Genomic DNA, 15,811 nt, shown 5'->3' on the forward strand with positions numbered 1-15,811 from the left:
TCAATGATTTGAACATTTGTATAATAAAGTTAGATTGATTGAGCTTGTCTTAAAGGAATAGACTCAAAGTAAGCAGTCCCAAAATATTACCCCAACTCTGTTGCTATGTTGCTGTGCAACTTCAGGCAAGCGTTAAGCATAGAGTGGGATTCAATAATATTCTGTTATCATTGAAAGAGAAAAAAAGAACCGGATGTGCCAGGGAGACTGAGTGTGTGACTGATCTGGGGAAGCTCCATTTCAGCAATTTTCCCTGTATTACAAAATGAGCACCTAGTATAAGAGTATCTTGTGGCTGATCTTCAAACATCCTCTAATTTAACCTCCTTGCCAATATTTCATCTTCAATGACACTTACCCACCAGACAAGTTTTGCTTAGATTCAATGGTGCCATCAGAGAGCACAGGTTTTGGAGTCAGGGAACCAGGCTTCTAACCTCAGTTCTGACTTGGGCAGCTTTCACTCAGCTGAGGAGGGATTCCTTTCTCCCTCAGCATGGGAGGATACAAGAGGTGAGCCACAAGTTCTCCCCTAGCCTTGGGCACATCCCCACACAGGCCAGCTCCCATGTACCTGAAGATCTCTCTGATGAGAGGCATTTTTAAGCTGAGCCCTCCTCTCCTTTCTCCAAATAACCGTCAGAGTACCTCTCTGCAGCAGGAGTTAGCATCACCTGCCAGTAATTGCCCAATCCTTGGTTGGCTGGAACTGGCTGTGGCCCAGCCTTGTGCCTTCTCCCCTATAGCAGCCTCACCAGCTCAAGCTTCAGCACCAAGCACCAGCTCCCCTTCTCTCTCCTCCTCTTCATCCATTTTATATCTCCCCTTCATCTCCTCCTCTCCCTTGGGCAAGTTAATTGTCCCTGAGCCTCACTCTCCTTATCTACTGAGGGGTTTAATTTGACAATTTCTAATGGGCACCACCTTCCTTTCTAAAAATCTATATTTCTATAACACATAAGTCTCTATACATGTGAAAAAAAATGCATTTTTAAAATGTCATCCAGCCCACCACTGGCACCTTGGCCGCTGACCCGCCAAGTCGTAGCTGTGGCTTCCCATGGACCTCTCCATGGGCGTCCATGGTCTCCATGGTGGTAGCTGAATTTCCCTGCAAGCTCTGGCTCCTCTGTCCAATTTTCTAAGAAAATTGAAAAGTGATGTCATCTCTTCCCTGACCTTCTTCATAGCCCATCCCTTCATTCTGCTGCCTCCTTGTTTCACTTGTGTCAAGTGTAGCTCATGTCACAAGATCCTCAATTTCCATGACACCCATGGTGACTCTGCTTCCATGACACACACCTGACTATCCCGTACTGTCAGTATTACAAAAATTATGTGAAAAATCATGATCTTAACAACAAAAATAGTGACTTAAAAATGAGGTTAATAAAGATATAATGAACTATAAAACAAAAACTATTTTTCACATTATACTGAAATTCAACTAAACATTCATTTTGTTAATTAGAGCTTAAAGAAGAATTATGTTTTGAGTACAACAGATTTCTTGCCTTTGTTTTCTTCCCACTATGATATTCTTTAGCATTGTATGCTATATGTTCAGGGACATATTATGGCTGAAATTAATAATAACATGTAGCATATGATAATATTAATTATTAGAGTGATTGCCACTTATAAGTCTTTTTAGTGAAATTTCCTTCTTTTACTCAATATTACTTTATTAAATTTAAATTTCTATCATTCTGCTATAATTCTAGATTCTAAGGACTAATTATTTGCCTTACAATGAGCAAGGATAACAGAGGGTTTTTTTTTCATAAAAATAAAAAATAAAAATAATATTTTGAAAAATTGCCATATTTAGAAGGCAATGCAGGATAATAGCAATTATTTATTGAGTAACTATTTTGCACCAGTCACTTTACCCATATTATTTATAATCCTTATAATAAACCTAAAAATTAAGTCTTTGCCCTATTTTCCCAATAGAGCTATTAAACCAGAGAGGCTAAGTGGCATGCTCAGTCAGGAATCATACCTAGATCTCTGTAACTTAAGGACCAACAAAATTCTTTCTACTATTTTCTTAGAAAGTGTTCACACACTACCAGAAGTTAAGAAACCAGAGTTTTAAAGTACCCCAGGTTGTGTCAGCTAATAACCCTAACACAACTGTCATTAGGGTGAAAGGAGATAGATGAATTACATAATAATAAAGTACTTGCAAATGTTAAAATAAAGGGTTATGTACAAAAATTGTACTTGAAGGAGATGAAGCATTCCACAGAGAGTGTTCTATTGGTGGAGGAAGCTCCTGGCCTGGCAACGGCTGAGGAAGCTCCACCCCCACCAGACTGAGAGCCCTGAGGACAGGAAGAGTGTCTCACTTACCTTTACATCACTGGTATCTGATGTACACTGTCTGCCTAATGAATGCATCCTGCTGTTATTAAATTTGTGCTTTTGGCCCTTCATTTATATTTTAGAGAGTGTTTTCATTGATGATATTGGCTACTTTAGCATAATTAAAATTTAAGTCAATATTTAATTAAATATTATATATAAGTACAAAGTGGGATGAAGGGTGAAGAAGGTGATGATATTCCACATTATCCTGAAGCATATAATGCCATATTTAACTGCATTTTTCCACCTGAACCTTTTGAAAGCCTTTTAATACTACCTAAAAATTGCCTGTGTATTCAATGGCCAAACAGCCTATTAAGTGCAGCTCTGCCAACTTTTTCCTGTCCATAGTTTTAAAGATTCAAACCCATTATTAAATATTGAAATTAAATAACAAATGCCCTTACCAGAGTTTATATAATCATAACACAAAGTTCTTTTCTACATCTAGGTGACAGTAATAATTCAGGAATCTCAACATAAATTAATGATTGATGAGGATTAATCTTAAACCATATTGCAATAACTGTTGGAGAATATTGATGCAAGTCCCTTGAATTACAATGAGAATCTACAATGTGAAAATTAATGGACATACTGGAGTTTTGCATGATCTTTGACACATACTGTTGTAGATGTAAACCTTGGGAAAATCCCTTTCTCTAAGCTTCAGTTTCCATCTCAGTAAAACTGGAATGTTAATATCTTCCCTGCATTTCTATTTACTGCCACATAGGCTGCTCCATGCATTCATTCTAACACATAATGTTGACCCTGTATGCATTCCGTTGGGTGCTGAGATACACTGGTAAACATGACATAATTCCTACCCTCAAGGAGTTTACATTGACAGCTAAATACTTTGTTCAACATACATAGCTAAGCTTTTTAATAATAAGATCTTCCTTTACGGCTCCATGTAGCTTTCTGCCTTCATAAATTTTTGCAAGAAAGATACTAGTAGTATGATTGAAAATTCCAAATAGAAAAAAAAAACACGAAATGTGACAATTCTGGAAGGTTATATTGTACAAAATAGAAGGAAAATGGTGCCAAATAGAATAAAATCAGTTAACTCATATGTAACAGTAAATTATCATTTTTCCTGATTTGTAGCATTCAGGGAAAGTCATTTTAAAATGCAGGTGTCTTCCACATTAGGAACACCTCATCCATAAATATTTCACTTTATAAGCAATTTGTTTTTGAGATGGAAAAATGTTTTATACTTCCACAAATAGGTTATACTTGAAGGAGCATGAAACTGAGTGCCTGAAAGCATAAGTTGTTGTTCTGGCTCTTCTTCTCACTGGCTTTGTGACTTTGGAAAATTGACCACTGCCAATTGAAGAGTAATGAGAAATGGGAAAGAAATCCCTGATCTTTTTTTTAATGGGAAATGTTAAATTTATCAGTGTCAATTTGGACTTTCCATTCAAGATCATACCCAAAACATAAAGCAAGATGACTATCACACAATTTACAGAGAATAACACATTTTACAGAGATTTTTAAATAAATTACTAAGCCCCATGATCATTTCTCAGATATATCTTCATGAGGATGGATGATAGAGGTGATGTACATGTTAGTGACAGAAGATACAAGTTGTAATTCAATTGCTCTTTGATGAAATCTTCAGTGATTTTAAATTTCTTATTTGAGTTCATGAGGATCTGAAACTAATTCCCCACTTCTAAAGTTCTAAGTGCCACAGCCACACTTAGTTCTCTGTTGGTGGAACTGTTCACTAACACTGTTGAATAACAGTGCCAATAAAGAAAAGACCTAGAAACCCTCGCCTCTGCTTTCCAGCAGTCAAGTGTCCCAAGCACCTGGTGCTTCACTCATCAAAGAAAACTAGAAACAATTATCTTTCACACCATGTTTAAATGCCATTCACTGAAATACTAAGACTGTCTGTATAATGTCAAATTGTAATGTATCCTCTTGGTTGTTTAACATACGCTTTGCAGATTGTCTCTATAAATGATCCCAAATTCCCTAGATAGTTGTTGAGTATAAGCTTTACATTCCCTGGAAGGACTTGTCTTCAAAGACCAGCCTTCAACTCAGTATATAATTACTTTTATAACATGTCATTAATCTCTACACATTGCTTTATAGTTTACAAAATGTTTTCATGCACAATTTAAAGTTCACCCTAAAATTTTTACCTATGATAAAATAAGAAAAAAATATAATGCAGTGTTTTTATGCAGATGATGTATATCTTTATATATTTTAGTAAATAATATTAAATATAAGTTAAATCTTTTTACTGCTCTTATTTGTAAAACCTAAGCCAAATCCATAATAATTTGTGCTAATTGTACATTAATCACATAATTTTAGATTAACTATAATTAAACAATTAAAATTTTGTGAATTCATAAAGTAAGTTTTATGAGATATTTTTAACAGGTTTGCCTCTTGTTCAAGGTCACCAGACCAATAAATAGCACAGCAAACACAGCAAACACACTTATCCCTATCCTTCTACCCAAGTCTGATTTTTTTTTTCACCATCACAGAAATAATTTTCTTATGTTGAATACCTGCTCATTGACTGAAAGGACTTTATTTTTTAAGTACTTATTAGGTCATCTAAAGAAGTTTTTGGAGTAACATTATGTGTAAAATATATGTACATATGTGTGTACACATGCAATACTGATAGAGTTTTCAGATAGTGGAAAATTCCTTTTATCAAAAATCCCTATATTGTATCAACTATATCTACTAATACTATTATTTGTGATTACTGTACAAATAGTTAAATGATTATTTTACCTCCATAGACAGACTATCAATTCTAAGTGCAGAGGAATAGCAACTCCATCAAATCTTTAAAAATTTTAATGTTACTTATGTTCTTTTTAAAATTTTTATGTGATAATATGTTAGTTATTGTACTACTCTTTTTCTCTCTGAGGGGTACAACTGCTCACTATGACATCTGTCTTCTCAGCTCTGACAAATTTTGCTTTGAAAATGTGGGGAGACTGAGCACAATGACTTAAACATGATGACAAAAACAAGTAAAAAGAAGCAAATAAATGTTTGGAAATAGATAGATCATATTTCATTTATTCTTATGTGTATTTAATATTTCTGAAATCAGAATGAATCCAATAGAGTCTTACACTTGATAGCATGTCATAATTCAGTTGGCAGCACTTTCTTCATTTCTTAAATATATTTATAAAATGGGTTTTCTTACCAAAAATGATATCTTACACTAAAGATTTGGAAGTCCTTTCTCATCAGGTGGAATATTCAAGCAGAACCTATTTATGTCAGAACCTATATGAAATGTTGTACACAGATGCAACTGACTTGAGGGACAGCAGAAAGGTTTCCCAGCTCAACATTCACCTGTGATTATCATTACCTATGGTGGCTGCACTTCAAACAGAAAAGAGCCAGGTATACCAACAGACTATAAAAAAGCTAGAAGCAACTTTATAGGTCAGTTAGACCAGCCTCATTTTACTCCTTCTACAGAAGAAAATTGGCCTAAAGGCATGCAGTGATATAGCTCGCAAGCCCAGGCAGAACCTGAGTCTGACAAATCCTAGATTGGGTCTATTTCTATCATGGCATCCCATACTGATTCTATGTTTAGCATAGTCTCCTGTAAGCATTTTTTTAAAATGAAAAAAAAATTACAATCACTCTGTTATCTACTATTTCAATTGCATTTCTCTATTATCAAAAAGGCCTGGGTGGCTGTAACTTATGGGACAGGGTAAAGGGTATACTGAAGAACATACTTTGCTTTACAGATTTACTTAAAGGCCAAGCTGACTTAACTCTTGTGTAGAAAACCACCCTCATTTTTGAAGAAAGACGGTTGTGGGCAGTGTTGTGGGCAGGCACACATAGTCGTTCCCTAGGATCTGAACTTGGAACCATTCATGTAATACTTCTCACTTAAAGGTCTCTGCTCCACCAAAATGGGAAGAGAAGATAAAAAACATTTTAAATTACTTTTAAATCTTTTATTGTTAAGCCCTTTATTTTTAATTTTTGGTGAATATAGGGGCAAGTAGATTCTATTTTGAATATTTCTGATCAAGAAATTAGGGAAAATAATTCCAGAAGTTATTGAGATTCACCCCCAAACTCAGTCTTCTTTTGAGGGTGTCTAGTGGTTAGATCCATCTTTAAGTCATATACTGTTGAAGAGAAATTTCCTTAATCACCTGAGTAGTTTGTTTTTCCTCAACACCAGCCTTCCAAGGTAGATAGTTTAATAATTTTTAGTTAAAAAATGCGTTCAATCATATACTGGCTAATAATGCTTCTCTTGTTTAGCTTAATCCTCTCTTACTCTTATTCCCATCATATCAGTTTGTTCCTTTGTTTTTAGATCAGTGATTCTCAACCTTTTATTTTTCACCCCAACCTACTTAACAGATTTGTTTTTACACAAATGACACTTTGCAGTACTGACTCTCAATAATGCAAATGTCTTTCTCCATTTTCACAGACCTCTCAATGAACACTGCTTTAAATAAAATTGAATCAATTCCTTTACTACTGAACTTTCAGAGTCAGTCTGTAAGTGTCAATGCACTATCAGTGTTCTAGAGGAATATTCAATGTATGTTGTTTCCCGAATTTAAATGAGCAAACTTCACCCCTCCCCACTTATGGTGTAAGATGTTTGTTTATTCAGCAGTATTATTTAAAAAGTGAAAATGCCTGCACATCATAGAGCAATTGCTTAAAAAAATTAACAAAGTGCACACCATATTTTGTAAGGAAGATCTCATGCCCACTCCACTGTCTCTTTTGAAGCTCCTCACTACCCAAAGAAATGATATTCAAATATTACTCAATAAAATTTATTGGCATACTGAAAAAATTGTAAACACCTCCACTTTGGTGTATTCACACAATGAACATCCTTTGAGTGCTTATTCTGTGATCTGGAGTGTACATGGGGCTGAACAGATTTTTAAATCATGGGCTATATTTATCCACTATCAACAAAATAGGGAAATGGAGCCGAACCTGGTCTTTTCCTTCCCTCCCTATAATTTCCTCTGTTTCTAATTTGGTAGCAATCAAGTTTCAACTAGTTAATCAAATGTCTTTTGTGCGGCAGGTGCCAGGGTGTTTGTTTTCATTAGTGTACCAAATGCCATATTTAGGAACTTGGCCTTTTGGTTAACTGGCTACAAGCATGGCTTTAAACCATTAAATGTGTGTATTTAAACTCTGCATTTATTTTTACATCTCCCTCTCCAAATAATCAGGATGTGGTTATCTGTAAGATGATACATTATGACTTTTTTCCTATATACACCCAAGTACAAAAATATATGCCTCAGACATAATCATCAATATTGTAAACACCCATCATCCTGTGCCATTTATAAGATTGCAGAGATGGAGAAACCTGGTTTAAGAAAATGTACATAAAAATAGTTAAAGGAAATCCACATGGAAAGACATAAAATAGGGCAATTTTATACTTTGTAACCTGTTTTTAACATGATAAAAAATGAGGAAGGAAAACATCACAATTGTGTTATCTTCAATTGAATTAGAGAACTATTTTAAAAAGAGAGATGCCAGAAATATAAAACAATTCTTAAATAGTAATATTTTTAATATAGCTTCCTTTTATTGAGGAAAATGAAAGACCCATCAACAAAATAAGATAGAAAAATATGAATCAGTGGCTGATTTTCTCAAGAATAGGTAATGGAGTTTGGGGTTGGTATTTTTTAACACATAAGGTTGCATTCTTTCTCATTTTCCTACTGTGTCAATATAGAGGCATAATTATCATTTATTGTATTTTGATACTTACCAAAAAACTAAGTTCAAAAATCCATTTGTCAGGAAGAGGACACAAAATTCACTGACCCCTTCCAGAAAGGGCAGAATACAGAGGAGCAGTTGTAGCTAACATTATGTAGCAAGGTCCCCAAAAGGATAAATTAGAGATATAATGGAGAACTAATTTAGACTACATTGCATGAGAATTAAGATTATATATGACAAATAAATGTTAAGAGCAGTGTTAAAACATTTTATCTTCATTTTATTTATACTTTGTCTATATAAAACATTTACTTGTCTATTTTCTAGAAGATAGCATTTATTACTGAAATCTACATTGCAGTTTCATAATAACAGTATTTTAGGGAAGTGTTACAAAGAAAATCTTGGGTCATCCCAAAGAGAATATAATTACTATAGAAATATTTAGTAGTTTCATATGTGCTCTTTCACTAACAAATTGGGAATACTATGTGAGATAAAGAAGACATATATAGATGAACTCAACCCTCTCAAAGTTCCTTTGAGGTGAGAATTATGCCTCACTTCACAAATATGGAAAATAAAGCAAAATTCAGGTTGAATTGTATACACCGAGGTCACAGTAACACTGAAGCAAAAATGAGACACAAATCCAGTTCCTCAGATCATCCTAGAACTCCTTCCTTTTTGTTCCCAGGAGAATTCCCAATGATTTTTTAAGGGAGATAGAAATTTACTGAGACATCACATTCATAAAAGGTGGACTGGGGACTTCCCAATGCCATACTAGGTGGTGAACGCAAGCCCATTCTGCTGTAACTCACAGCTTGTGATCTCCCTCCCCCTGTACCAGTGGCCAGGCTGGCAGCCAGCAGGCCTAGTCTAAACCACAGATGAACTTGAATTGGATATGTAATGGTTTTCAATGTAAAAAGGTAAATGTATAAATGACCTATCTTTCTGCTTACCGCACTGAATTAACAAATGTGATTTTGACATATTTGTTATGCATGTATGTGTGAGTATATACACACATAAAGAGAGAGAGTGAGTGAGAGAGAGAGACCCTTATGTTTCCTCCATGATTCTACTTGCTCCCTACTCTCCAGCGAGGCAATCAGAGTCATGATCAAGTACCATTGGTTTATATGATCAAGTACCATATGCTTTAATTATATGTATAGATTTCTCAGATTTCTAAATATATGGAATTGCTTTGTGTATTTCCAATGTAAGTAAATGGTCGTATGCTATCTGTAGTGCTCTAGAAAATCTAATTTTCCCCAAAACTGTTTTTTTAATTCCATGTTTATAAATACATATAACATTTAGGTCATTTGTTTTAACAGTATATACATATATTTAAGTCATTTGCTTTAAGTCTATGGTATGAATATACCTCAGATGATATATCCATTTCTTCTTGAGTAGGTTAGTTACATTGATTCTGATTTTTTACAATCATAAACAATGAGGCTATGAACTTTCAGATACACGTCTCCATATAAACTCAGGCCCATTTATACTTGTGCATCTAGTTTTAAAATTTTTGTCAGTTATTTAAATTTTCCAAGTACTTATCTTTTTGTTTTACATGTATTGGATATATATTCCACCTTTTAATTTGTTTTTATTTTGTTTATTTTACCTGATCATACAGAATTTTTAAATTTTAATACAATGAAATCTTACAGAATTTTCTGTAAGGGATACAGTTTTTGAATCTTGCTGAAGAAACCCTTATATATCACAAGAACATAAAGATATTCTCCCATTGGATCTGTGGTGGTTTTGACATTTGGATTGAAATGCTTTTAGATGTAGCACATTCTCTCTGGTTCGCTGTAGACCTCATCAGGTCTTATTCCCTCACACTTGACCCATTTCACACATTTCCCCTTAGGTCCACGGGGCTGCAGTCCTAGGTTAGACAAAGAATAAAGTTATACAAAGGAGATTTCTCAGACTTGGCTTACTTCCAATTACATTATTATAGCTGTGGAACTCCAATCTACATTTCCTTGGAAATGAAGCCTTGATAGAATTCATTCTGGGAGATTGATGGGTCCTATTAACTATTACTTAAGTTTTGCAAAGGTGTACTCCAACATACAGAAGCTGAATAATTTGATTTATCACCTGTATATCATAAGCTTTACAGGAGTTTTGTTTTCTATCTTTATATGCCAAACTAACAATGTTAACCCTGGTGTGTGTGACTCCTAGATGCTGGACTGGAGATTGGCAAGTGCACATGTTATCCTGGCCATGACATTGATGCTGTGGGGCTCAGGAGAAGTGCTCTCAGTGGATGTAGCAACAGAGGTAATGGAAACTAGCTTAAGGGACTGTATATATAATGAATGCAAACAAGTTCTACTAATATCAGAAGCAGGGGATGCTGGCAAATAGGGGAATGCCTTGAAAACACAAAAGCAAAGGTTATTAGCATTTTTCCTATGTCTTATCCTCACTGTCCATTCAGGGAAAGCCAGGTATCTAAATGTTAAAAAGAAAAAAAACTGGAATAAGCAGTATTTGTATTCCTTGAACAGAAGTCATGACAGAAAAATTGATCATTTCAGCCTTATGTATAATTATATTAAATACATAAAGTTGAAATGTTTTTACGTGAAATTTGAAGCTTTTTATATGGCAAAATTTGACTAGTTTTGGCCAAACTTGTTATTACTATACAAATGTTTTCTTCTCGCTAAAGTACAAAGGAAAAAAAATGTGAACACATCGTCACAGAAACACAAGTGAATTTGGCTTATTTGAATTTATTAGAAATATTCTTTGTACTGAAATAAAATGAAGGGTCTGAAATGCATTTACCAAAGAGCAACTCTGGTATGAGTTCCATGATTTTTTTGAAGATTAAAAATATCTTTGCCCTGGCTGGTGTGACTCAGTGGTTTGAATGCAGGCCTGCAAACCAAAGTGTTGCCAGCTCAATTCCCAGTCAGGGCACATGCCTGTGTTGCAAGCCAGGTCCCCAGTAGGGGGCACTTGAGAGGCAACCATACATTGCTTCTCTCCCTTTCTTTCTCCCTCCATTCCCCTCTCTAAAATTAAATAAATGAAATATTTTTTTAAAAAAATCTTTAAAAATGAACAAAACTCACCCTGGCTGGCATAGCTCAGTGGATTGAGCACAGGCTGCGAACCAAAGCATCGCAGGTTCGATTCCCAGTCAGGGCACATGCCTGGGTTGCAGGCCAAGGCCCCCAGCAACCGCACATTGATGTTTCTCTCTCTTTCTCCCTCCCTTCCCTCTCTAAAAATAAATAAGTAAAAATCTTTTTAAAAAATTAAAAAAATAAAATAAACAAAACTCTTTTGTGCATATGTCAGTTGGAAGGATAAAAACATATGTTTTGGAAAATGCTCAGAGATAATGAAATATATCCTAGTTTTTTCCCCTTTGAATATTTGCCTCCTGTTCTTTAGAATTTCTCTCATGATTACAGAATTTTTCTCCTCTCCAGTTTCTATGTTGTCATACTTATATAGGGAAATGATAGAAGTTGAGATTTTAAGAGGAGATTGGAACTATATTGCAGACTGCACTGTAAGTAACAAAAAGCTAGGAGCAATTTTTAATTTTTTATACAATGGAAGGGTATTGGAGATAATTAACTTCATGGCAGAATTCAGGATAGAATAGAAAAAAAGAGGGAAATAAAAGAAAAAAGTTATAAGGTGATAAGCAGTGAAGTGGACTCAATATGGGAATCATAAAGAGCAGAGGGAAGAGAGTTTTTCCAGGAAGAGCCAGACTTGGTAACCCTAACATAACAATTAAGATAGACCCAACAGTTTTGAGTCTGGGTGTCGGACTATAAGAATTTCAAAGACAATTGCTGAAGTCAAGGCTAAAAGGCTTGAAAAAATGCTACTCTTTTGTTTTATTGAAGAAAACAAACAGAATGGAAGAAATAACTCAACAAGGACAAGAAGAAGAAGAGAAAAACAGTCTTGCCTAGGTCAAGAATCTGACACATGAAAGAATGTGATTAAAAGGCAGAGATCCTTGGAGATAAGTTTCTTCCCATAGGGAAATATTCTCAGGCTCTTGGAAAAGAAGTCATATGTGCTAGACTGCACAATGACTTGAGATTGTTAACAGGAGCATTTTAAAAATGCTGTGATTGGGCCTCGGAAAGGAAAAGACAATACTCACAAACTAGGCACCCATACTTTTATGACTTAGATGAACTACAAAAGGGCAATATGTGCAACAGACAAATAAATAAGAAATTGTACATGGGGCAATAAAGTCATTGAGAAAGTTCTGAGTCATTGTAGACACTCATTAATGTTTGTTGATAAATCAAATGGATAAAAATGGTAAGCCCCTGAGAGCAGAGACTGCTAGATTTTGTTCATCATTTCATTCCTTAAGTCTTATGCACAACCTGGTACATAATGAATGCCTAGCAGCTTGAATTAATAAAGAATGAATGGTGAAAACAATAGTATAAAGTTTAGTGTTTTTCAGAATTAATTCAGTAAATATTTATCAGAAATGAATTGAGTACTAACTATGAGCAAAATACTGAGATAGGCATTTAATAGAGCAAATAAACGACTATTTAGGCATCATTGCTGCCCTCAAGATACAATCTAATGCGCAATACAAATATATTGTAATCAATCTGTTACAAAGAAAAATGCAATGAGTGCAAAGATCAAAGAAGTATAACTGCAATGCTATGGGAATGACAATGAAGGATACAGTTGTTACTGGGAATGAATTTGAAAGAATGATCAGTTAATATACTAAATTTGGGAGGCAGGCATGGAGTTCTGTTGTGTGTGTGTGTGTGTGTGTGTGTGTGTGTGTGTGTGTGTGTGTGAGTGTTGTCTTTAATTTCTGCTCAGTGTACATCACCGCTATGCTATGTCTTTTGTCCCCAAAAGTCTCTCTGCATCATAATTCCTCAAGAAATCAAGTTTCATGACAAGCATGTCAGCTAAACTTAGCAAAAGCCAAATGCATAGGATTGCACATATTTGAGGTGAATGGGATCACCTTTCTTGCCCACAGGCTTTGGATGCTGGAATCCGAGATGCACAGTCACCACCCACAGTTAGGGAAGAGAAATCAGCAGCTGATCTGGCAGCAAAACTCATGCTTCTTGATGAACTGGTATCTCTGGAGAATGATGTGATTGAAACAAAGAAGAAAAGGAGCTTTTCTGGATTTGGGTCTCCCCTAGACAGACTCTCAGCTGGCTCTATGGATCACAAAGGTAAACAGAGGTGAGTGAACACTTGGAGAAGGAACATTTTCATTTTCTAATTCTTCTGCTCTGGGTTCAGAAAAATAGAATTCCACAGGAAAAAAAAATACAATGAAAGCCTTGTACATAAACAGATTTGACAGCATGTTAGCTAACTTGTGAGTTTAATAGTATGATTTTGGATGTAGCTGTTGAATGAGCAAAATGATTGCTACAGTATGGATGCTTTCACATTTTCGTCATAAAGTTTCTTGAGGAAGATACCATTGCTTGCAGATATAAAATACCTAAAGTAAGACATCACAGCATTTGGACAGTGAGCTATGAGATAAATATTATTGTTAATTGAGTTTTCTATGTATTAGAAATAACCAGAATACCATTTTTTTAAACCAGTGATACAAAGCTTCCTAAGTTATGTGAATAATTCCACTCTTCTATACAGAAAGGTACTGATTTCTTAGGACTTGAAGTCAGAACATGTGTATTTAAGTCAAATTTCTGATCATTTCCAGCAATGTAACTTGTATAAGAGTCTTATCCTCTGTGATCCTCAGTTCATTTATCTGTAAAATGGAGAGAATTCCTTACCTTTGAAAAAAATCAAATGAGCATTTTTTGCATGCCTTTTTCATATTTTTATTATTTTATTTATTATGCTATTGCAGTTGTCCCAATTTTTCCTTTGTGCCCCCCTCCACCCGGTACCCCCACTCCCTCTGGCAATTCCCCCCTTAGCTCATGTCCATGGGTCACACATTCATTTGCTACTCCATTTCCTGTACTATTCTTAATATCCCCTTGGCTATTCTGTACCAACCAACTTGTCCTTCTTAATTCCGAACCTTTTCCCCCATTCTACCCATTCTCCCTCCCAACTGATAACCCTACAAATGATCTCCACAGACAACAATGATGTCTGTTCTGCTTGGTGCTTAGTTTGTTTTTTAGATTCAATTGTTGATAGTTGTGAATTTATTCCTTTTTTAATGTTAATAATTTTGATCTTCTTTTTCTTAAATGAGCCCCTTTAACATTTCGTATAATAATGGCTTGGTGATGATTAACTGCTTTAGCTTTAACTTGTCTGAGAAACACTTTATCTGTCCTTTGATTCTAAATGTTATCTTTCCTGATAGAGTAATCTATGTTGTAGGTCCTTGATTTTCAGCACTTTGAATACTTCTTGCCAGTCATTTCTAGCCTGCAAAGTTTCTTTTGAAAAATCAACTGACATTGTTATGGGAACTCCTTTGTAGGTAACTATCTGTTTTTCCCTTGCTACTTTTAAGATTTTCTCCTTAATCTTTGGCATTTTAATTATGATTTGTCTTGGTGTGGTCCTCTTTGGGTCCATTTTGACTCTCTGTGCTTTCTGGACTTTCATGACTATTTCTTTCACCAAATTAGGGAAGTTTTTCTTCATTATTTTTTTCAAATAAGCTGTTAATTTTTTGTTCTTTCTTTTCTCCTTCCAGCACCCATATGATTCAAATGTTGGTATGTCTGATGCTGTTCCAGACACTCCTTAACTCATCCCCATTTTTCTGTATTCTTTTTCTTCTTGCTGTTCTTTTTTTAAAGTATACTTTATTGATTATGCTATTACAGTTGTTCCATTTTTTCTCCCCCTTATCCACTTCTGCCTAGTAACTCCATTCCCTCCAGCATCCCCACTTAGTTCATGCCCATGGGTCATACATATAAGTTCTTTGGCTTCTCCATTTCCTATACTATCTTAACCTCCTCCTGTCTATTTTGTACCTACCAATTATACTTCTTATTCCTTGTACTTCTTCCCCCATTCTTCTCCTTCCCCCTCCCCACTAATAGCCCTCCATGTGATCTGTATGTCTGTGATTCTGTTCCTGTTCTAGTTGTTTGCTTAGTGTGTTTTTGTTTTCTAGGTTTAGTTGTTCATAGTTGTGAATTTGTTGAAATTTTACTGTTCATAGTTTTGATCTTCTCCTTTTTCATTTCACATAATAAGGAGTTGGTGATGATGAACTTCTTTAACTTTCCCTTATCTGGGAAGAACTTTATCTGCGTTTCCATTCTAAATGATAGCCTTGCTGGATAGAATAATCTTGGATGTAGGTCCTTGCTTTTCATGAATCTGTTCTGATTAAGGATTGTATCTGATTCTCATTTTTTGTATTCTTTTTTCTTCTTGCTGTTCTGATGTATTTTTCTTATGTTCCAAATAATTGATTTGATTCTCAGCTTCATCTACTCCACTGTTGATTCCTTGTAAATTTTTCTTTATTTCACTTAGTGTATCTTTCATGTCTGCTTGGGTCTTTTTTTTTTTATGCTGATGAAGTGCCCAATGAGTTCCTTGAGCATCCTAATAACCAGTGTTTTGAACTCTGTAGCTCATAGGTTGCTTATTTCCATTTTGTTTAGTT

The 15,811-nt window shown here is 35.0% G+C and overlaps 1 protein-coding gene across 3 annotated transcripts in view; it reads left to right on the top strand.

Annotated features, from left to right (window-relative positions):
* OSTN (osteocrin) overlaps positions 1-15,811 on the top strand; it is a 62,286-nt gene that overhangs the window by 18,987 nt on the left and 27,488 nt on the right. For 2 of the 3 annotated variants that reach the window (XM_045851412.1, XM_045851414.1), the window contains 2 exons: positions 10,381-10,479; positions 13,208-13,422. In XM_045851412.1, coding sequence (XP_045707368.1) covers positions 10,381-10,479; positions 13,208-13,422 — 314 coding nt within the window. Of the gene's footprint in view, positions 1-5,678; positions 5,803-10,380; positions 10,480-13,207; positions 13,423-15,811 lie in introns of those variants that run through there. The other variant, XM_045851411.1, reaches the window with a different exon arrangement.

This window comes from Phyllostomus hastatus, unplaced genomic scaffold (genome assembly GCF_019186645.2).
Source record: "Phyllostomus hastatus isolate PE091 unplaced genomic scaffold, TTU_PhHast_1.1 phas_contig_86, whole genome shotgun sequence".
Lineage (NCBI taxonomy): Eukaryota > Metazoa > Chordata > Mammalia > Chiroptera > Phyllostomidae > Phyllostomus > Phyllostomus hastatus.